The following is a 22858-nucleotide window of genomic DNA, read 5'->3' as shown; positions in this document are numbered from 1 at the left end:
AACGGGGTAATCTCAAGTGGGAGCAGAGAGGTTATTTTATCTCTATATTTGGCAATGGTTGACAACTGCTGAAATCCTGTGTCCAGAATTGGTACCTACAATACAAGCAGGATGTTAATAAATTTGGGAGGGTTCAGAGAAGAGTCCAGAGAACGAGTAAAGGGTTAGAAAACATGCCATATAGTGATAGACTGGAAAAGCTCAATCTATTTAGCTTAACAAAGAGAAGGTTAAGTGGTGACTTGATTACAATCTATAACCATATACGTGGGGAACAAATATTTAAAAATGGGCTCATCAATCTAGCAGGGAAAGGTATAATGTGATCCAATGGCTGGAAGTTGAAGCTGGAGCATGGAATAGAACCCACATACCTTGAGTCTGAGAGTCCTGTAACCTAACCACTAGATAAATGCCTATTTTCATGATGATAATTAATATTTAATTAACAATTCATTAGTTTAGCAAGATTAATAAACCTTGATAGAGAGCAATGGGGATATATATTTGCATTGCTCATAGAGGTAGGTATGTATAGTAGTGCAGTGGGTTATTCAGCTGTATGATAGGGTACTTAATTAGCCACACAAGGATATTTGCACAGGAGTATTTAGTTGGGGGCAGACTGGGGCAAGAGCACATGCTATTTGGTCAGTTTAATCACATGTGGGAGTAGTTGTACTGAAGCAAGGAGATCTTTAGTTGCATGCAAAGGCGTGTGCATGGATTGGCGGCATTTAATCATCCACTGACTGGGCCATTTGCACGGGGTCTTTAGTCGTATACGAGGGTGTTTGCACCTGGTCGCCTTGGCAAGTCACTAACCTGCTTTGTGCTGGACATTCTCCTCCTGACCTGTAGGGGGCATACTGAGGCTGAGATTACAGGTTTTTCCCGGACAAAGCTAGACCTCATCATTGACCCCTCTTTTACGCATGCGCAGATTCCCCCCCCCCCCGAGCGAATTATTGAATGCGCACGCGCCTGTCCCCGTCTCATCGCGCGAGCGCCAGCCAGCCACAACACTGGCTGCTGGGTCGGCCGGTGAGGAGGTGACCGCGCGTGCGCAGAACGGGCGGCCGTTGTCTCAGTCAGGGAGGGGAGGCGGCGGCGGCGGCTCTCAGTTCGGCCATGAACGGGTTCCGTGTCGGGGCGACCCCCTTGGGCTTCTCCGCGGCGGCTGCCCGGAGCGGCAGCAGCGAGAGCCTGGAGAAGATCGACATGTCGCTGGGTGAGGCGAGGCGCGGGCCGGGCCGCGCCACGACGCCCCCCCCCCCCGAGTACGCCGCCCCGCTGCTTTGGGGGCGCGGGCCGGGGCGGGTCGTTCGGCCCCAACCACGTGCGGGGAGGGGGGGGTGCGCGGACCCGACCACTGCCGGGAGCGGGGAGGCGCCCTGGGCCTGGGCCTTGTCTCCCGAGTCCCTCTCGACTGCATGGAAGGGGGCGGCTCCTGAGACCCCTTCCCCCCCCCCCGGCTGCCCCTCCCTGTGGGGGTGGGGGGCCGGGGGCCTGGCACGCGTTGCAGCGCAGCTGGCTTCCGGTAGGACCCATGGCACAGTGACTGGGGGTCCCACTCAGGCCCATTGCCTCAAGGGGGAGGGGGACCAGCCTTCCCGCAAGGGAGGAAGCCAGGTCCGGCTTGCCCTGCAAAGGAAAATATTCAGGGAGGGGGACTAGGCCCAGCACAGTGAGTCAGGCGTGGGCCCCTTTTGTTGTTGTTCTATAAAGGCCTGGTATTTTTTCCCCCCTAAGAAGAAAAGTTGCTGTTTAGATCTCTCACCTTAGCAATGGCCAGCCTTGCCTATTTTTGGTGCTTGACCCGTTGGTCAAGAAAGAGCCTCAGAAATACAGGTGGACTCACTATTGAAGGGGTCAGTGTATTCAGGCTTTAGCAAAGTGGGCTTTTATTTTCTTCTTAAAGAGACTTTGGTGTTAACTGGGGGTTAACCAAAACAGCTGAGTTTAAACACTCTGCCTAAAAGAATTCATATCTCTTCTCAATTCAGTTTTACTTTGAATCTGTGATGTCTTAATCCGACGAAGCGGGCATTCACCCACGAAAGTTTATGCTCCAATATATCTGTTAGTCTTAAAGGTGCCACAGGACCCTCTGTTGCTTTTTACAGATCCAGACTAACACAGCTACCCCTCTGATACTTAATCCTGTTAGTTATCCTACTATCAAGTTTCCCAAAATTCTGGGGAGAACAAGATCTGACTCTCTTTTACATTAAAAAAAAAAAAAAAGGTTTTCTTGAGGGGAGGGGAACTTCATGTTGCCTTTATGAATATGAAGATGCAAAAAACTTCTTTGCAGGTCACCTTAAAATATGAGGGTGGCTACAACTTGCCCATTTTTATTGCACATCAAGTGGGCTTTGCCAAGGGACTAACCCAGTCCTTCATTTGGACAAAACTTGTAAAACACTGGCTCGGGGCTTCCTTAAAGGTAGGAATGTGGGAGGATAGAGGGTTGGTTTTTTGTATATAGTATATTATGATACACACTGATTCAGTTTGATTGGCTAGGGAAGATACTTATTTTGGTTGCCTAGTTTGTTTCATTCTAGTCTCACTTTAATGTTTTCTCTTTGTGTCCATTTTTTATCTAGTAATGATTTACTATAGGTGTGTCAATAGCAATACCTTACAGAGAACTGCTAATGTGATACCTTGTTTGGAAATTATTCTTTTTATATTTTCTATAATCTCATGTTTAGTTTGTTACTGGGGTAATTTACATGAAAACAGAATCATCCATTCCTATTGTCCCTCCGCTAAAGGCATGTAATCTGTTGTAGGGTTGACAGGATCATGGATTATATGAAATCCCACATTTGTCATGGTGTCAGAAAAGTTGTTGACAAATGTCTCTTATGTCGGTATAACTACGTCCCTCAGGGTGTGGAGTGACATAGTTATACTGACCTAACCCTGGTGTAGACAAGGCTTCTTCTGTTGTCATAGCTATTGCCTCTGTGGGAGGTGGAGTACTGCAAATTGGCAAAGCTCTCCAATTGGCATAGGCAGCACCTTCACTAACTGCTAGTGTGGTGCAGCTGTGCCACTGCAGTGTTGTAAGTATAGCCAAAGCCTGAGTTAATGATTTTTGATAGAGTTCTATGGAGCTCGGAAGCTTGTGTCTTGGAGCAATTTCGGTTGGTGAAATAAAAGAGATTATTTCATCCGCTTAGTCTCTGTTTTCAAAGGTATTCTTGAGTTATCAGTTGGTCTGCAGTCTAATATGTTATATTTTTTTAACCTTAAATTTTCTAAAGTGATGTGGGAGATGGGTCATTTGCTTTAAAATGTGTTTAAAATGGACTAAATAAATGTTTGGAAACTTAAAATTCCAGTGCTAACTTGGCTGAATGTCATAGTACCGTGTCTTTTTTTCCGATTAAATATGTTCAATATTAAATATTGAAACATATGTAGCATAAAATATATAGACCAGACAGTATTATAGAAGTAATATTTCTAGAACATTGTTTGGTATTTTCTGACTTTGTATGATTGATTATGCTGTGTTCCCAGACACTTCGTTTGAAACAGATTTTTTTTTGAGAAGCAGATTCTTCTGGCTCTTCCATACAGTTAACATTTTTGGGTTATGCTTGACCTATTTCCAGCTATTAAAATTATCTACAGCACTTGGGTTACTTTAATAGCTGCTGGAAATAGTCATATATAAAAATGCATTCCACAAAACTTATAATGAGGCTGTTGTTTTAGGAGACAGTTTAATTGAAATTATTCAGACAGTAGCATGAGAGTAATGCTGTAAAGCCCAGAGTAAGGCTTTTTGAACATTGTTGCCCTTAAAAAAAAAAAAAAAAAAAAAAAAAAAAAAAGGAAAAAGTGTAGATTTCTTCTATCTATGCCGAATACAGCAGTCCCATTTGACAGTAATACTAACTTACCAATGTAAAATAATTGTACAGTGCAGAAAAACTGGTGCCACTCACTGAGCACTACTAACTGCTGACTCTTTACTGGATAACTTAATTTTCATTGGTCTTAGAGAACCTAATGCAAGAGAAATACTGGAAAGGATGGTGAGTTGCAAGTGGCATCCCCACCAATAAATCTGAAGGGCCAAATAAATAGCCCTGGCTCCATCTTTACTCTCCCATTGAGAATTATTCCTAAAAGACTGACTCTGGGAGTTTGCCTGAGTAAGGGCTATAGGGCTTAATTCAAAGCAACTAAGATTTTATCGCTACTTAAAATACTTAAGTCTAAAGTGTATCATAAAACCTTTATTTTTGTAGATGATATAATTAAATTGAATAAGAAAGAAGAGCGAAGGCAGTACTCCCCCCAAATGAACAGAAGGCTTCAACAGAATGGAACTCGACAGTTCAGGATGAGGGGGACCAGGTGGGGAATCCAACAGCAAACAGGTATGTGCTTTATAAAAATACAACACAGTTCTCATAATTACTGTGCGGTGAAATGTCACCTACTAAGTAAAGCCATGTGGCACCACTTTTTGTACTTCATGAAAAAGTATGGGTTGACTTAATAGTTCACTCAGTCTGTTCCAAATGCTGTCATGTGTGGAGTTTAAATTTATAATTCAGCTCTAGTTTGTGATCCTCTTAAATAAGTTTTCTGTGTCCTAGTGTTTCTATGTGGGCTCAGTGTTTGGATTTCCATGGACAACAGGAGCTGTGGCTGTATCACAGTCTTGCTCTTTGTTCAGCTTTCTCCTGGAAGTTGTATTGACAGTATATTGTGAACTACATCCCTCTAGCCCTCTTCTGAGGAGTGGGAGAGAGGGATATCACAATGGTTGGGGTTTGTAGGTGGAGAAACCCGGAGTCCTTGCCAGTCCCTAAAACTTTCTGTAAACCAGAACCAAACTGTTACATTAATTAAGTTGTATCTACCTATCAGGCCTTTCACAAAGGCAACTGCTATCTACATATCTTGCATTTCAGTACCCTACTCGAGTCTGTGACACTGCCTGTATACAGCAAGCCTGCAAAGTAAGACTTAGTGAAATCTGAGTTCTTTACTCTCCAGAATGCACAAAAGGATGGAGCAGAGTGCTTGAGTGAGAAGCTGCTCCAGATACCTCCTTTGTGAACAAAGATCTTGCCATGTCTCACTTTCCAGGCCCACAGTGTTACAGTGCACTAGAGGTGTAGGGGAAGAGGGCAGTGAAGAGGAGGTAAGGTGTACAATTAAAAAATGTAAGTCAACATTGCTATCTAATTCTATTAAAGATTTCATTGGTAATGATGAATGTTTCCAGTAGACTGTATTCAGATGCTCCTGAGGCACTGCCTAGATTCTAGGTGGCTATCTAGACATGTGGCTGTGACACTGGTGGTTTGAAAGGTAACTATTTGTACCTTCTTAGCATTGTGGATAATGAAAGCGATACAAAATTCAACTAATTCTGATGAAGAAATAAGCTTATGATTGATGCAGTAAAGTGAATTATGAAGCATTTAAAAATTCCACTTATGCATTTTTTCATTTTGTAGCAAGTAATTTAACTTAAGCTTGCAGCTGTCTCTTAGTGGAATTTTAGTAAGAAACAAAAGGAGACAATTGCTAATACAAAAATGGGAAACAAGTGTTGGATTAAAGTTTATATGCATCAGAGTGTTTGATTTGTTACTCAAGTATGTATAGTGTGAGAGTAATGGGTTATGTGTTTTAGTCCCAAAACATCGGCTTTGTATGAAAACCAAACCTAACTCATAAAATTGATCAGTTTAAAATAAATTTGTTTGGAAATCTTTAAAAATGCACTTCTAATGTTTGGGTTACAAACACAGCAGAATAAAGTGCATGAGAAGGAATAAGTATCTTTGACTGGAAATTGATCATAAATATACTAGCCTCCTTTCACTGTCCAAGCCATGCCAAAATGAAAAGTCCAATCTGCATTAATGTCATTTAAGATACTTGTAATATTTTCAGTTCTAATTTTCATTTTCAAATGGAAAATTAGAACTGAAAATATGAAAAATATTACAAGTATCTTAAATGACATTTATTAACGCAGATTGGACTTTTAAATACAATTGTTGACAGTCCCTTAGTCTCTTAGGGAACTGCTCTCTTTTTGGCTTGTATTCACTATTACTAGAGCTGGCTTAAAAACAGCAAACGTGTCACAAAATTTTTTCAGATTTGAAATCTCTCTCTCTCGCTCTCAAAAAAAGAGCTCTAACTGTTCTTTCCTGCACAACTAGACAGGATCGCCTCTAGTGGGAAATGAGCCCTACTCATTTCACATGGATGCTTTTTCAGGCTCTGAACAGTTCTTCTCCAAAGCATATCAACAGCTACTCATTGTTCAGGCATTGCTGCACTGTTGCAATTCACTGATCTTGTTTTGGGGGGTGGGGGGATCTTTATTCCCAGAATATTAAATATCATATCTCTGCCTTGATAGAGCAATAATTGTTTTTAATTCATCTTTATTGACACTGTTAAACTGAACCAACAGTACCACTGTCCCGTCTTGGGGTCTGAGTGCACCCCCACAGATGTCAGGCCTTGAGCCTATCTCTCCCGGGGTGGAATTGTGCAATTCTCCCACTCTTAGATTAGGATCTGGGTTACAGACCCTTGGATACCAACCAAGACTACTTCAGTGGGTCCAAATTTGGGAGCGTGGGACCGCAGCTGATCAAAGTGTCTCACAAACAACGTCTTCAAAACAATGCATTTATTCTTTCACCCAAAGGTACAAAGTGCCCAGGGCTGCAATACAAAACGAGTCCTAAACGCATTTCCTTAAACTTAATCTCTCTATCCAGAACTCGGGCTTATTCCCATTTCTGAATTGGGAGAAACATGCTTCCTGCTTACATTATACCCTTTCTATCTCGGAATGAGTCTTCCCAACCTGTTAGCTTTTTCCACTGACGCTCTCTGGCCAGTCACTGAACTGTCTGTCCATCTTTCAGTTTCTATAAGGGTTTAGTTTACCCTTTGATGTTAGGCTCTTATTTGTCTCATTGTTTTACTTTTCTTGCTTGGTTCTTTAACAACCCTTTTACAGTCTCCTTTGCTTTAACTCTATGCATTCAGACAGCAGCAGTACAAAATTGTGTGATTTGATTTCACTGTTCAATCTAGACAAAAAAATTAGACATTATTCTCATTTGTCACATCTGATTCTTGGGTATTTCTCATGGCCCAGGTCCTTTGAAACCAAAATAGGACCCTATTGACTAAAGATTTTTCTTCATGTGAATTCCTTAGTAACTTGAATCTAATTCCTTTTTTGCTATGCTGTGCTCCAGCTTCTATGAGTCTTCATTATACCTTTTTTATCCCTAATTCAAGGTATTTTACATATCTGTAAAAGTTAGCATGGATGTGTTCCCCCACATGTCTGTTCCAGGCCTCAGAGGTTGTTCTTTTTACTAGGGTAGCCTGGATCAAATGTGTAAGGAGTGTTCACTGTGTACTTTACAAATGTGTTTAAGTATCTTGAATTAGGGATAGGTGTGGGGGGCAAATATAGTGAATAAAAACCTCATGGTAAATATCGGCACTTGACAAAATTTCATATCCGGTGATGTACTTAACACATCAGGCAAAAATCATCCCTAATGCAGCATCAGATGCAATAATCACCAATAGAATAAGTGGTCACATTGAAAATGATTGTGAAATGCAAGTTTTGAGATGAATAGGACAGGCCATACATTCCAGAGCTGCTATTTCAAGCTGGCAGACTAAGAGCTGCTGCATTGATTATACTCCTTTCACTTTTTCAAAGTGATCTTCACAACCATGAGGACTGGAAACCTTAAATAAAATGTTTGGTTCTGAAGCAAGGGGTGGATTCCGCAGTAAACGGGAACTGTGGAATTATGGAATACCTAGAACCGGTGCATGATGCTGCAGCAGATCCTTTGCTATATGTGAGCAGCTGAGAAATGAGCTTCTGGAGGTCATTTAATGTGCCGTCAAGCTTCTTCAGCAGGACATCAAGGAGAGAGGAGTTGGAGATTGGGAGTGTGGGGTGGTAAGAAGAAGTTAGTGGAAACCAGTCTAAAAAATCTTCACCATTTTTTTGCTTTCCATACCACTTGCAATAGGAAGGAAGTCACTTTGAGACAATCCTCCATGCCCTGGTCAGATGTAACTACTTTCAGCACTGCTGACCTAGAATGAAGGGCTCTACCTCTGGTTTCTACTGTCCAGTCCATTATACACTGAAAGATCTGTCCTTGAACATGTTTATAACGGTGTGTGTTCCCCTTCAAAACGGAGCAAAAACATGGTTTATTACTGTAGAAGGGAGACCAACTTGTGTTCTCAAATCCTATTAGTCTTGGCTTTACAGGGTCTAATGCTATTTAGGAATATGATTAAATTGTCTCACTTATAGCACAAAACCAAATGGTTAGAATCCTGCCTGTGGAGCCCACTGTTGCAGCTGGGCCCTCCAGGATGGTAGATGTTAACAGTGCAGACTGCATCTGAGTATAATTCCTGTTTTATAAGCTGGGACTTTCCAGACTCTTGTTGCTTGCTGTATGATCAGAGAGTTGAAATAAAATATGCCATTTTGTGCTGTTCGGCTATGGTCTGATATAGTTATCTTCTTGGTTTAAGGCCAACCTTGAACTGACTTATGTGATGTAGCAGCAGCAGCGTCTGCAACATGAGGCCAATAACTTTTGCTTTAAGACAGAGGTTCCCCAACTCTTTTGTTGTGTCCCCTTCAGAGATTCATGTCTCCCTCTTTTTAGGTAATGGTGTTGTACTTAAAGTACTGCACAGGATCTTTTCAGGGGGAATAAGGCAAAACGCCACATTTATTAGTAATACATGTATTCATTAACACTGTATTATATGCATATAATATATTACACTTACGCTCACACACACACACACACACACACACAATTCCATTCCGTCTTGTTGTTACCAATTAGCTGCTCCCCTTAACTGCACTGGCCAGGTGAGTTAGATGGGGGAGGGGATGGAGCCGGGCTTCTGCCGATCCGGATCGATGCTCCCATGTTGACAAGACGAGACCCGGGGTCCTCTGCAAGACACCTCACTTTTATAGCAGCTTTCCTCTTATGCAAATCTATACCAGATTCAAACTCTGTGTGTGTGTCCATTGGTCCTTTGTGCTGCTTTCTTTTGAGTGTTGTCCCAATGCTGCAAAGAGGGTGTTTCCAAAAGAAGGTGCTTGCTTCTAACCCCCGAGGCCGTCGGTATGTCTGCTTGTCTTTAATGAGCCCACTTGACACGTTTTATTGTCCTTGGGTCTGGCTCCCAGCCCCTCTCCAACAGTTGAGGCTGTCTGGAGGTGCTGCCTTCCATGCCTTGCTCATCCACACCTCATTCATTCAACAGGGCAATTGATTAAGAGTGGGGGCGGGGAGAGCTCTTGTTCTACTGCTAGCAAAAAGAATGTTTTCTTCTATCTTATTCTATCCTTAGGGGCTATAATATTATACCAAGGGCAATGCAAAGTTTCTAAATGAGGTTTTGATACAAAGTCCCATGAAAACAGAGGTCACACGTGGGTAGACCCACCACAAGGTTATATGAAGAGGCACAATGTAAAGTCATATGAAAATTATCAGAAATTTATCTACAATGGTACCATAGGGGGTGGGGGGGTACTCCCAAATGTGGCAATTGAGGAAGCCTTCCACTCTCTTTAGTGGTCAGGTAGCCTCGGCTGCCAGGACCTGGCTCCCTGCCTGAAGGGCTGGTGTCCGGCGGCTGCAGCCCATGAGTACTGCTCATCCCTCCACCAGACTCAATACCATACAGCCTCCGGCCCTTCAGCATGGCTCTGTCTGCTTCCCCTGCACAGGCTCTATCAGTCAGGGGACGCGGATGGGGCTCTGTGCCCTCAGGCTGTGCTGAATGGCTGGGGCCAGCAGGGGGCTCTGTCTGGCAGGGAAAGAGCAGTACTCCCAGGGTGCAGCCTGCAGCCCCTCACTCAGAGTCTGTGTCTGCCTTTCCAGAAGAGGAGGGTGACTGCATTTTGTGGCTGCAGCTGTGGGGGAGCAAGATGGGCAGGGAGCCTGATCCTGGCAAGACAATCTTCATAGAACCCCACCCACTTCCTCTGCTGGGCAGAGTCCCCTGCTGACCCTGGCTGTTCAGAATAGCCCTATCAGGTCCTCATGCCCCCCGATAACCTTGTTGCAGTCCCTTAGGGCAGCATGCCCATGCTTTGAAAACGTCTGTTTCACAGCTTACATTGTAACTGTGCAGGCTGCTGTCACTGAATATCATGTGCCTAAGGCTATAGGCTACGGTATCTCCTTCTGAAACAGTTTAGTAGTGCTGCTTTTTTCCACTGTAGGTTTCGGTAAGAACCGTTTGGGACGCAGGAGGAGGGTAACAGGGAAGAAGCGGCCCTATGGAGTTATAACTGGCTTGGCAGCGAGGAAAGTTCTAGGTTCACGTGGAGGGATTAGTCCTCTGAACAGACAACCACTTAGCGAGAAGGTAGGAATACAATTTTTGTACCTAGTATAACTGTCCGTGCTTGGCAATGGGAGAGTTATTCCTAAAGTAAGAAGTGAATAATTAGTGACAAGCAGACTATAAAAGATTCAGAATGACTAGCTTTTAAAATATCTAAATGTATTTATAGTATAATGTTAACACAAGTATCTGGTAAAACACGTCTGCGTTAAAATAAGTATTGCAAATCTTGTCATGATAACTTGTCCAAGACCAGTTCTTTGAAAGATTTACTAGTCCTGAATGCCTTTATACTGTTACAACAATGTTTCTAGCCCGTAACATTACATTAAAATAGCCTAACTCTGAATACTGTCTAGCTTTTCCCTCACTCTACTCCAGATCTGACTTGAGTTTAGAGCGATATTCGCAAACACTTAAAGCCAGAATATAATGCTTCGTACCATATGAAGTGAAGGCATTTTTGAATAATCCTATCTGAAGTGATTTAAATCCTAGAACAAGTACAGGTGGGGGAGTAACAAAAGTAATCAGAATGTGACTGTTAACTTTTGCACATCACAAATAAGCAGAGGTTAAGAATAGAAAAACACTGCCATATGAAACCTGAGATTCTCTCTACAATGGCATGTAGAACTTGTACCTAGTTCTGGTAGTCCATGAGTTAGCAGACTCTAAATCTGTTACTGATTGCTTGGTTTAGCAGAAATAGTCTGGCACAAGTCCAGAACAGATATACCCAATCTTAAACAAATGTAGTAGATTTTTTTTTTTTTTTTAAACTTAACAGCAAGGTTTTAATTTTGAGTTGACTTAGACCAGGCGGTGTGCTCGTCTCATGTGGCAAGTATGCTAGAATAGGGAATTCATCAAAATCATGGAAGTGATTCTTGACATCACAGTGGATGGTTATGTTCTTAAGGATTCAGGCAGGAGGAGCAGCAAGCTAATTATAAGAGGAAGGGAAGTGTTTTATACATGGAGAATCAGCTGTAAGGAAAATACGATTGAATTGATTTGACATCTTCTAACAAAGTTTGCTGAAACCATGGTGACTCTTTAAGGATCCTAGAACTGCTTGTAGTGTATATTTTCAGAGGTATACAAGTTATGCTTAAGTATATTCTCCGAATTGCAACTTGTAACAAGGTCTTGAGCAGATGGTAAAATTTAGATTATAATGACTACTTTTTTGGCCGGGGGGGGAGGCTTGGAGGAAGGGAATAAATAATCTTGATAACAAAGAGGTAAATCTCTTGATGGTATAAATCTGTCCATCAACTTAAGTGAAGTAATCCCTGAGACATTTAGCTCGGTGATTTTCAAAGTTTGGGTCGCGGAATGCAAGGCACTGGGTCACCTTGCTCAGCACCCAGGGACCCTGGCGGCCGTCCAGTAAAAACTAGTAGTCCCTACCTGTTCTGACACCGTGCTGCGCCCTGGAAGCAGCCAGCACCAGGTCTGGCTTGTAGGCAGGGGGGCCATGGGCCTCCGTGTGCTGCCCCCGCCCCAAGCACCGGCTCTACATTCCTGGCCAATGGGAGCTGGGGGGGGGGGGGGGGCGGTGCCTGCGGGCAAGAGCCACGCGGAGCCGCTTGCACGCCTCCACCTATGAGCCGGACCCGCTGCTGGCCGCTTCTGGGGTGCAGTGCGGTCCACGGCGCCAGGACAGGCGGGAAGCCTACCTCTGCACCCCGGCTGCGCTGCTGACCGGAGCCAATGGAGGTAACCCCGCATCCCAATCCCCTGCCTCAGCCCTGGGCCCCCCCCAAAACCTGGAGCCCCTTCATGCACCCCAACCCCAGAGCCTGCACCCCCAGTCCAGAGCCCTGACCCCCCTCCTGAACCTCAACCCCCTGCTCAGAGACCCCACCCACACCCTGAATCCTGCATTCCCGGCCCCACCCTGCACCCCTCACCCCTGCACCCCAACTGTCTGCCCCAGCCCTGAGCGCCCCCCCTCCCCCCCACATATCCCAAACCCCTCATTCCCAGGTCCGTTGGGTCTCTGGCATCAACAATTTTCTTCAACTTGGTCGTCAGAAAAAAGTTTGAAAACCACTGATTTAGATTGATATCATTAACTTTGAATGAGTTGTGAAAGGGCACCATTACTTGGATATTTAATTCTTTTTTTTATTCTTAAAGAACACACAGCGAAACTATCCAGTTTTGAAAAGGAAAATGACCCTTCAGAGGCCGTTTGAATTGCAGAGAAAACAAATGCCAGCTCTCAGGAGGCCGGTCCCATTAAACAGGAGGTGAGATTTCTAACGGCTGTTTTGAGATGCTTTTTCCAGCTCATCCTTTCGATAGTGATGAGTTCTGTTTCTGTCAGTGCTGACTTGGGATCCAGAGAGCTAAGATTGGCAGCAGTAGTAGGATAAAAGCTTGTACAGTTAGTAGCCCTCATGCAATATCCTGATTTGTGTACCCTGATGATGGGATCAGTTGTTTCCTGGAACTGTAAGGAAGCAGCTTTCTTCACTTACACCTGCTACTTACCTCCATTTAACACAATAAAATATGTAGCTCGAGTGTTCCAAATCTATAAAAATGGTTAATACATGTTTAATCTTAAATTCAGGTAACTTTAGAAGTGACAATTCTTATTTAAGTAACTTGCTCTCATTGTAAGACACTTTACAGGATCTACTACCGTTTTCAGTTTCATGAAAACTATAGTGTGCTTTGTTTGCTCCGAAATTATTCCAATGTACTGTGTTAAACTGCAGATGCTTCCATTTTAAAAACAGTTTACCACACAAGGCAATATTATGCACATTAAATATTAAACCTTGCCCCATAGCTACTCGTGTGAATCCCATTAATTGTCTGGATCACTTAAGAAATTAAGAATGGCCATAGTGGGTCAGAGTAATGGTCTGTCTAGCCCAGTACCTGTCTTCTGACAGTGGACAGTGCCAGAGGCTTTAGAGGGAATGAACAGAACAGGGCAATTGTGTGATTCATCCCTCGTTGTCCAGTCCCAGTTCCTGGCAGTCAGAGGTTTAGGGATACCTGGAACACTTAATTTTTCACCTTTTGAATACTAGGTTTAAAATTGTAGACTTTCTATTAAGACTAGAGCATTCTAATGTAAAGTCTGTGGGAGAGTAAGTAACTTGCAGTGTAAAATGTATGTTGTGTAGTCTCACTCTATCGTGAGCCAAATGACTTGGGGGTTTGTCCATCCAACTCTTGTATGTGGACAGGGATCCTCTGGTTTCGGCCAAAATAAACCAGGCACTTCTATTGTCCTGTTCAAGTGGAAATGCTACATATGTGGACTGTGCAGTCATGAGATGCATAAGGCTAAATTTTTGTTTTAGGGTAGAATATTTCTCTGACGGCTTTCTATTTCTATCCAAATATTGGCAGTAGCACACGCTTCATTAGAGTGTTGGGCTGGTCTCACCTAAGGAAATCTGTGCTCAGAGAGAAGAGCCTGGCTGCAGGAAGCTTAACTAAGTGCCTAGAGTGGAGCAGGGCTGGGGAAAGGCCAAGGGAGCTGGGGAGCTCCGGCCTAGGAAAGCCCCAGGCTGCAGGCCTGGTAAGGCCTATTAAGTACTGGGTTGCCGGGGGCAGCCCATGGGTAGGCAGAGGCAGCAGGTCCAAACCCCTTTACCTGTGATGAGTGGTTGATACTGCAGTCTGCCCCAGGGAACGGGGCTAGATAGAGACTGGGCAGTAGCCAAGACTGAGGCAAAGTGGGGATAGTGGGTGAGGGTTCCCCTGGAAGGGGGAGACCCTAAGAGTGAAGGGTTACTGCTAGGGGGCAGCACCCCAGGTAAAAGGGCACCGGGGTCCAGGGGGCCAGAGGACAGGTGGATCACCTAGCACCAGAGCGCCCTCTGCAGGCCGACCGAGCTAATTCCCTGAGACCAGCAGGAGGCGCCGCAGGGGTGAGTCCGCTCCTCTACAGTACACTAATCTCTCGATGAACACCATTTAAACAGGACACATTGCAGAGACACACAAGACCTGAGAGCTAGGAATTCTTGATTCGATACCAGTTTAGACAGACTTGTGCGGATTTTGGCAAGCCACTTAACCCCTTTGCACCAAATCTCCGTTTTGCCTACCTAATTAGCAGTTTTTGGAAGGATTAATATTTGCAGAGTACTGTATATGGTACGTTGCTTTGTATTGGAGCCAAAACAATCAAGATAGCTAAGCAAGTATAGATACTAGACATGGAAAATCATTTGTAGGCTCTTGAGTAGGAAAGTAAATCAATAAATATGTGCCCTTCAGATTATCTGTTGATATCAACCTGACTTACTTCCAGGTTTTAAATCAGAGGGTTGTTAAAGCAGAAACAGGAAACAAAACAATGACCCAGATGATAATCCTGGAGGAGATCATGAAAAAGCTGTTTTGGGGGAATACTCCCTTGTCTGGCTCCAGGCAGAATCTCTTACTTGTTAATAAGCTGAGCCTAGGATCAAAGGAAATCCCAAACCATGAGGGTAGACAGCCAGCTCCTTACTTTGGTCACAGCATCAAAACCAGGGTGCGTTACCTCTCCCATGTGGAGCAGAGTGGGACCCAGGGTTGGTCCCTGCCCATCTCCACATGGGAGTGATAACTCCCCCTTATTTTGATGTGGTGACCAAAGCAGCGAGTTCACTGTCTACCTGCTAATAGTCTATGGGGTACATTCGCCAACCATCCTTGCTACTATGTTGTCACAGACTCACAGGACCCATGCTCTCTTGGCTCCATATGGTCCCTGGGAGGAACCTCCTTTGGTGTGATAGCCTTCCTTGGGGGTTAAGCCGTAGGCACCACCTCCTCCTGGAATCACACATCTGAGCCTTCAGCACACCCCTCTCTCTCTGTGAGCCCCCCTCAGAGAGTTCACTCACTTTGGATCTCCTGGGGGGCCTCCATGACCCAGTCTGAGTGTGGTTGGACTGGGTGGTTCCACCCAAAATGAGGTGCAGGAAGCCAGGCCTATCACCTATAGGGTGCACCGAGAGACTAGAAAGTGGTCTAAGGTGCAGTTTCCCCTGTAGCCGTGACAACTCCATGTGTCTTTTTAAAAGAAAAACGTAGATTTAATAAACCCACTCTACGCCATTTAAATATTTAGTTGGGACAAACAAAGTTGACAGGCTCAGTTTCTAAATGTAGCTACCGTGTGACTTGTCTTAGTGATGCATTGAGGAATATGAGACGTTTGCTTCTTGACTCCATTATCCACAGTCTTGTTCTATTTTTCTCTAAAAATTGGCTGTCCATATAAGTTTTTGATAATGATATTGGTCTTATTTTGTAAAATGTTACAGGAGTAATATACCATCCACTTTTGCCAGAATTGGAAATAAACTAAACCAGCAGAAAGACATGCGTCAAGCAACTTTCCTCTTCAGGAGGGGTCTGAAGGTACAATAAACATTTTCTTAAATAAAATAAATACTGTGCACTAGATTCTAAAATGAATGTTATTTTCTTCATCAGCTCCCCATTTGATGGATCAGACTATCTTGATCAACTCTGAATAAACTCACTTGACATGTTTTCTTTGATCTCTGAAAAGACAACACTTCAAGTGGCCTTGGAACCATATACTTACCATTCCAGGAAAAACCTGGGCCTACCTTGAGTTAAAGATTTCTTGTAGAGCAATATGAGAGTCTTTTTGTACCCCAAAAACAGTTGAATCATTCTGAGGTTTATGGACTTGGGGTGTGTATTTCAGGATAGCGGTAAGCCCTTGCAGCTTCTTGAAGGTAAATTGTTTAAAGCTACGTATGGGCTTTTAAAGTTGCCTTTAGTTGAAGGATGGAAGGCAGTAAGCTTCAGAATTGCATGATTTGGTTATCCTTAAACCATAAGTGGTTATACAGATTTATGGTTAAACCATATACATCTAGCTCAATCCGCCTCATAAGTAACAGTCAAATAACTAAGAATGTAAAGAGAAAAGTGGTTTTTAATTTTTTTCCTTTATATGTTTGAGCCCTAACTGTAACTGACACTGCATGGGTAGACACGAGCGCCACTTACTTCAGTGGGGTTCTGCACAGATACAGGGGTCAATCCATGTGGAATCACTTGCTTTAGTGAGGATTTTTCAGACTACAAGAGGAGAGATTAAAAAACACAATCAGAATGTGATAAAACTGCAGATTGGTAGGGGGTTCAGTGGCATTAGATACAGAATCTCTTATAGTAAGTTTCTTTTCACCACATCCCAGTTTGTGAATCTCTCTCCTCTATTCCAGCCATATGTGTGGGTAAGCTTCCACCCTGTCTGGTCCTTATCATTCTGGATGGAATCTCTCTCCTCTCTGTCTTGCCTATTGGGTTACATTTTTTTGGCAAATTCCTTCATTTTAATCTCTTTATAAAAATTGCCTATGCTCCAAGGGAACATGAGTTTCTGGGGCCTAAGGTGACCATCTGCAGTTGAACAGCACTAAAGTTGTAGATCTGTTTTTGGTATACATCTTATGGATGTGTTCATAGATTGTTCATGTTTTAAAACCTCACACTGCAAGATCAGGAAGCGAAACAGTATTCAAATCCTGTACCCATCTTTCTGTGTTTTCAGGTGCAGGCACAAGTACAGCCAGTAGAAGAACTTCTGGATAATCAGGCAGCAAAGAGAACTCGCCAGTAAGTGTCATATTTCAGCTGAAGAGCTACAGTTAAGGCATTATCCATTTAAACTGCTTTGCTTTAGTCCTGTTGTATCCAGAGTACTCTACTCTAACTTGCTCCTGTTGTGATGACTGGAACCTTCTTTTGTGGGCTTCTGAGTTGAGTGGTGACATGAATTTGGATGATGTACTATGTGTTTGGTGGGAAACAGTGTTCATCCCTTTCTCCCTCCTTCCCGCCTGCCTTCCTGCTTTCACAGCAGCTTTTAGTTTAACTGGAAGGGTCACTTGCACAAGATGCTCCCAGGAATGAGGGATCTGTTGCCAATTCAGAGCTACTAAGTAAGCTCTGCGCCCAAGGCTCTGTCATTTTAAAACTGTAACTTAGGCTCTATATAGGACAGTAGTTTCTCCCCTCCTGTAGATGTAGCAGCTACTGTACCTTATTTATAAATCCAGAGCCTGTAAAACAGTTTAAAATCAGTGAGACAGGCCATTTTCCAGGCTTACATATGAAAAGGATAAGATAAGATCGGCATGTCTATGAGGAAAGAAGGAATCGCCACTTCCCAGGCTCTTCATGGATAAGCAAAAGGGATTGCAGCAAGCTATAGTAGGAAGAATAAACAGCTCATATGAGAGCAGCATATGTCACAGAATTTCAGACTCATTATTGGATTTGATGGACCTATCTGGTCTTATCTGCACTGAATATTTTCAGAAACTCCCACCATTGCTCTAGCAATTATTGAAATGCTAGGGTGGATTATGTGTTGGCACTCTTCACCTGATGTCATCTAGAGATGCTCTGAATAGTTAGACAATTTAGTGGTTTCAAAGGCCTGTGCTCAGTCTATGCTAGTGGTCCATATAGATATGTAGCTTGTGCCTGGTTGTATGTAGTCTTGGTATACCACCCTATACTCTGAAAACTCTAGAGTTCTGACAGACTTTTAAAATAGTGGCTAGTCAGGAATGTGTATTTCATGTAAAGCCCAAATGGTACGCTGGAATTTCAGCCTGCATATGTGATTCCTGTGCTTTCAAACTAGATGGCGAACTTCTACCACAAATGGAGGCATTCTGACTGTATCTATTGACAACCCTGGAGCAATCCCATCCCCAGTGTGAGTAGAACATGCCAAACAATCGTCTTCCTTCATAATTCCAGTTACTGGTTCTGGGACTGGTGTAGCAAGCACTCTATACTTACAGCTCCCAGTGGCATGAATGGGAGTTCTGTCTGTGGAGGCTTTGCAAGATCAGGCCCGTTCTGTTTCTCAATTTGTGTTCAGATAATGTGTAATTGTTGGGGTGCACTTTGAGGTTTCTCAGTTAGGAGCTTGGTGTGGGCTTGAATTGAATTCCCCTCCCCTCACCAAGTCTTGAATGACTGAATGTCCAGGAATTGGTACTTGGATCCTCCCTAGTTTGTAGAAATAACAGTAGAATTGAGTTTAAATCAGACAAACATTCTTGTGTTCCTTTTTGTAAATTGGACAGAATAGCTGTATATTAAGATTCTTAGTGTTCAACTTCAGAATCTGAGCAAACCTTTGATCAGTGGTACCTATCCTCAAACGGGAATTGCACCAGCCTTGCTCTTTGTAGCTAAAGCTTGTAAAATTGACAGTAAAGAATCACTATATATCAATAGTGTTAGAGGTTTAAAATAAATATGCAAATATTTAATTTAATTTTAAAATACTGGCTCTCTTCCCCTCCCCTATCTACTTTTTAGCCCATTTAATCTGCGGATAGATATTGTTTTCAGTGAAGTGATGAATGGTTATACTCTGCCTCCTTGAAATCAAACATTCCCAACTATCCAGTCAGTGTTTCAACCATATTCTAATAATTCTTCCTTCCGTTGCAGTATTAGCAGTTTACTTGGAAGTGTGGTCTCTTGTCTTTTCATAGTACATCTTTGTAGACAGTAACACCTGATTATTGTTACATCAACCTTTATTCAATGTGCCATTTTAAAAATAGTCTTCTTTCAGTTCCCAGAAGCCACGGTTAACTCGTATTCCTATGCCTCCATTTCTAATGAAGAAGGAGCAACCAGAAGAGAAGAAGATTCCCAAAGGAGTTACGTTGCAATTTGATATCAACAGTGTTGGAAAACAGGTAAAAGCTGTTTCCTAACACTTACTTGGAGTGATTCAACATATAACTAAAAGAGGTTTGGGGATCCTTGTTAATTGAGTTGTCTAGGGCTGAAGTAGGGGACTAGTAGTTAGGCTTATTGATTCTGCTTTCAGTTTTGGCATTAGATTGCTGTGTAACTCTGGACAAGTACCTAACCTCTCTGGTCCTACTATTAAAAAATCTGTTATGCCTATCTACCTCACAGAGGATTTAAAACTTAATAGTTGTGTAGCACTGTGGTGTTCCTGGATGAAGGGCACTATATTCCTAAATTGAGAGTACAGCAGGGAACAGCTATTTTTTTTTCCTCTGTCATGTCTTCTGCACAACGCAGGTGGCTGAATCTGACTAATTCAACTTCAGATGAGGATTGAAAACAATGATTCTTCAAAAAAGTTTTTGCATATGTATAAAATTGAAGAAAATCTCCTTGGGAATTTAGTTACATTGTTTTTTGTTTATATGCAGTGCTATGGCTCCTAAGTCTACACAGTCTAACATCAAAATCTGACATTTTGGGAAAACAAAATTGTGCAATTTTGTGGTTTCAGAATTTGAGCTTTTTGTATCTAACAAAGTTGCCAGACTGAATTACGTCACTGTACAGTTATGCAACAGCTGTATCTTAAGTGAAAAGGAAAACTAAATTGTGGGGTGAGGAATAACATTCAGAATATCAGGAAATACAAAAGTAAAATTTCAGACTGGTGTTAACTCATCAATGTTATAGGTGGTGAAACTAAAATCATATTGTGACAATACCCCCATAAAATGTCATTGCTGTGTGGTATGACTTTCAGTGATTCCAGATCAAATCTTGCTTTATAAATAAAGGTGCTTTTTGTAACTGACTCCATGTTTCCTAAAATAAGGAGGTTATGCCGGGTTCTTTCTTCACATTCATCACTATGTAATGAATATTGCAAGTGTTCTTGTGAACAAAGTCGAATAAGTGAATTGTTAGCTAGAATAGAATCCAGTTTGCTCTCTCAACTGTGTGGACTATGAAACAACAGGAATGTAAAATAGTAAAAACCTGTATTAGTCACTGAAGTTGGCAGATGTAATTTAATATGTATGGAGAACAGATCTGTGGAGTCAAAGTTCTGTTTTCAGCTTTTTTGACCTTAAGTTATATTTTTGCATTTCCTGACTTCACTTGCAGCTGAACACTGCATTAATGTTCTTGCATCTCATATAACTATAGTAAAGATGTATTCTACTCATGTATTTTTTTTAAATAAATACTGCAAAAGAAGGAAAACAAGATTAACTTATCTTCAGTGTTTGTTTACATACAACCCTTAGATGCCTGTTTCAGTATGGATAAAAAAAATCTGAGCAGAACTAGGCAGGGGTGATACTCATTGTCCTAACTTTGCTATTGTAACCGATCAGTCTGATACTTTGCAAGCTCTATTATGAAATGATTTTGTTTTTCAGACTGGAATGACTTTGAATGAGCGCTTTGGGATCCTCAAGGAACAAAGAACAGCCCTGTCTCAGAACAAAGGAAGCCGTTTCGTAACAGTGGGTTAGAGGCTGTCGAAAGGACACGTATATTGAAGACTCCACCGATCTGAGAAACTGGGATGAAAGTGGGCAGAAGAGTATAGCATACGTCACTGAAGTTCTCCAGACTTTTGTTAGGATGCTGACACAACTAAATATCCTTATTGATTTTACTTTTAATAGTAAAAAGACACAATGACCCAGGCAAAAATAGGGCAACTGATCTACTTGGTAAGTGATGGTGTGTTCTGATCTAAACAGATTTTGTGTAACCCCAGCTGGTGATTAAGGCAGGAGATTTATTTCAGTTTCTCTCACCGCCCAAGTACAAACGACAAGCAACAGTTAATTATTTTTGTTAGTGACATTCAGTATCTGCTCCTCAACCCCTGCTATAGTGAAGATCATGTCAATATTTCCATTACAAACCTCTTTTCAGAGGAGCAGGGACTCTGCCAGAAAGCTTCCCTCCAGATTGCAGTTTGGCATAAAGCCTGAGTTTGAGAGTATTTCTGTTCAAGATGTAGCCGCCTTTTTCTTTCATAGGGGTTTGGTTGTAATTCTTTGTGCTTCTGACACTCATGTTTTTTTCTTCTTTGGAGACTAAATTTTTTGCATCCTCATTTGAAAAAGGAAAACTGTCAGGCCAGGTACTTAACAGGCATGAAGACTATACTACTCATCCTTAAAAGTGGTCCCCCCCAAGTCAGGGTTGGGCAGTAGGGGAGAAGCTTGTGCTGCAGCTGTTCATGTTGTATCTGCCGCCTCAGTAAATGGAACTTTCTCTTGCTATTTGTTTAAACTCTACCCTTCGATTCCTTTTTTAGGTTTTCACAAATGTAATGCAATATGTTTGTGTTTGGTGTCCCTTTTTATAAGGGTAAATACTGACTTTCATATAAGAAAGGGTAATGTGCTAAGTTTCCTAACCCTCCCAGACTCTGGATTTTAATGTCATATACCTTGCCCCTAAAGGGTTTCCTCAGTCTTTTTTTAGAAGCAGCCACACCGGTAAACTATCAAATGGCACCTGTTTGTATATACCAAAGAGAAATCAAGGATGAGTCTGATCTGAAGTAAAGTCAAATATCTTGACTGACATTGAAGCTGGGGAAGAATTGCTGGGATAAGAGGCCCACATTTTGCAGACAAGTAGGCACATGCTTAACTTTATGTACAAGAGTAATCCCACTGGCTTCAATGAGACTGCTAGCATGTGTAAAAGTTATGCATGTGCATAATTATCTGTAGGATGACTGCCAAATTGGAGCATCCTCATTGTGCAGTCACACCCTTAATGGAAACAAAGCACCTGTTCAAAATTGTACAGGTAAAATTACCTTCAATTCCATGAGCTAGTGGATTTTCAACTGTTTCATAGCAATGGGACTTAGATATAGCCAGATAAAAGGAATTGTTGGCTTGCTGCATCCACAGATGCCTATGGTGCAAAGTAGTTTTAATACTCTCTTGCTTAGACTATTGATTCAACTTTTTAAAAACTGGTTTCTTTGCACTTTTTCTGAAATTCCAAGTAAACAGCTTGTTTACCCAAGAGTTTAACATTGAGAGCATTTGACAGTGGAAGGACTTTCTTTCATATAGCAGTTTTAAAGTCAAAATGCATCCTTGACACTGTTCAGTACTTAACCCTTTATTTTTAACTTTGAAAACGTACCTAGCAAAAATTTAATTAAAACTTTATGGGTGTTAAGGTTTTTTAAATTACCAGTAGAAATTTTGTTGAAAAAAGTCCCTCTGTTAGAATTTAGGTAATGTGGTGTTAGTCATCCTGTTTCAGTGCATACATTTCCTGTGTACCAGGATGCAACAAAGATGCAAAACATTGATGCAATGCATCATGAAAAGCTAGTTTGTATTTAATGAGAGATGGCTTTACACTGTACCTTTTTGATATTTTTTTGGAGAAGTTACTACATTTGGATCTATTCTGAAGCTTGTTGGTTTTTTAAATAAAATGTTACAGGTTTCACATTTTGTGCCTGCTTATAAACCTTTGGCCAGTACATTGATAAATTATGCAGATTTCAAATATCGCACAAGGGAGAATTCAGTTCTTGTTAACTGTAGCTCTTAATTTGCTGTATGTTCCTTGAAACATTTAACATAAAGAAATCTGC

At 42.2% G+C, this 22858-nt stretch overlaps 1 protein-coding gene across 1 annotated transcript; it reads left to right on the top strand.

Moving 5' to 3' along the window:
- The first annotated feature begins 1056 nt into the window (after positions 1-1056).
- Positions 1057-22710, top strand: FYTTD1 (forty-two-three domain containing 1). The gene is made up of 9 exons (XM_054040140.1): positions 1057-1231; positions 4275-4406; positions 10319-10464; positions 12592-12704; positions 15738-15834; positions 17006-17070; positions 18107-18181; positions 19058-19184; positions 20649-22710. Exons 1-9 carry the CDS (start codon positions 1132-1134, stop codon positions 20742-20744), a joined length of 951 nt encoding a protein of 316 aa, XP_053896115.1. The 5' UTR covers positions 1057-1131; the 3' UTR covers positions 20745-22710.
- The last annotated feature ends 148 nt before the right edge of the window (positions 22711-22858 follow it).

The sequence above is a fragment of the Malaclemys terrapin genome, chromosome 9 (assembly GCF_027887155.1).
Source record: "Malaclemys terrapin pileata isolate rMalTer1 chromosome 9, rMalTer1.hap1, whole genome shotgun sequence".
NCBI lineage: Eukaryota > Metazoa > Chordata > Testudines > Emydidae > Malaclemys > Malaclemys terrapin.
Note: the sequence above shows the minus strand (reverse complement) of the source record. Positions and strands in the feature narration are given on the sequence as shown.

Coding starts and splice junctions, on each gene's coding strand:
- FYTTD1 (XM_054040140.1), top strand. CDS start 1,132: ATGAACGGGTTCCGTGTCGGGGCGACCCCCTTGGGCTTCTCCGCGGCG. Junction 4,407..10,318: donor GGGAATCCAACAGCAAACAG/GTATGTGCTTTA, acceptor TTTCCACTGTAG/GTTTCGGTAAGAACCGTTTG. Junction 15,835..17,005: donor TCTTCAGGAGGGGTCTGAAG/GTACAATAAACA, acceptor CTGTGTTTTCAG/GTGCAGGCACAAGTACAGCC.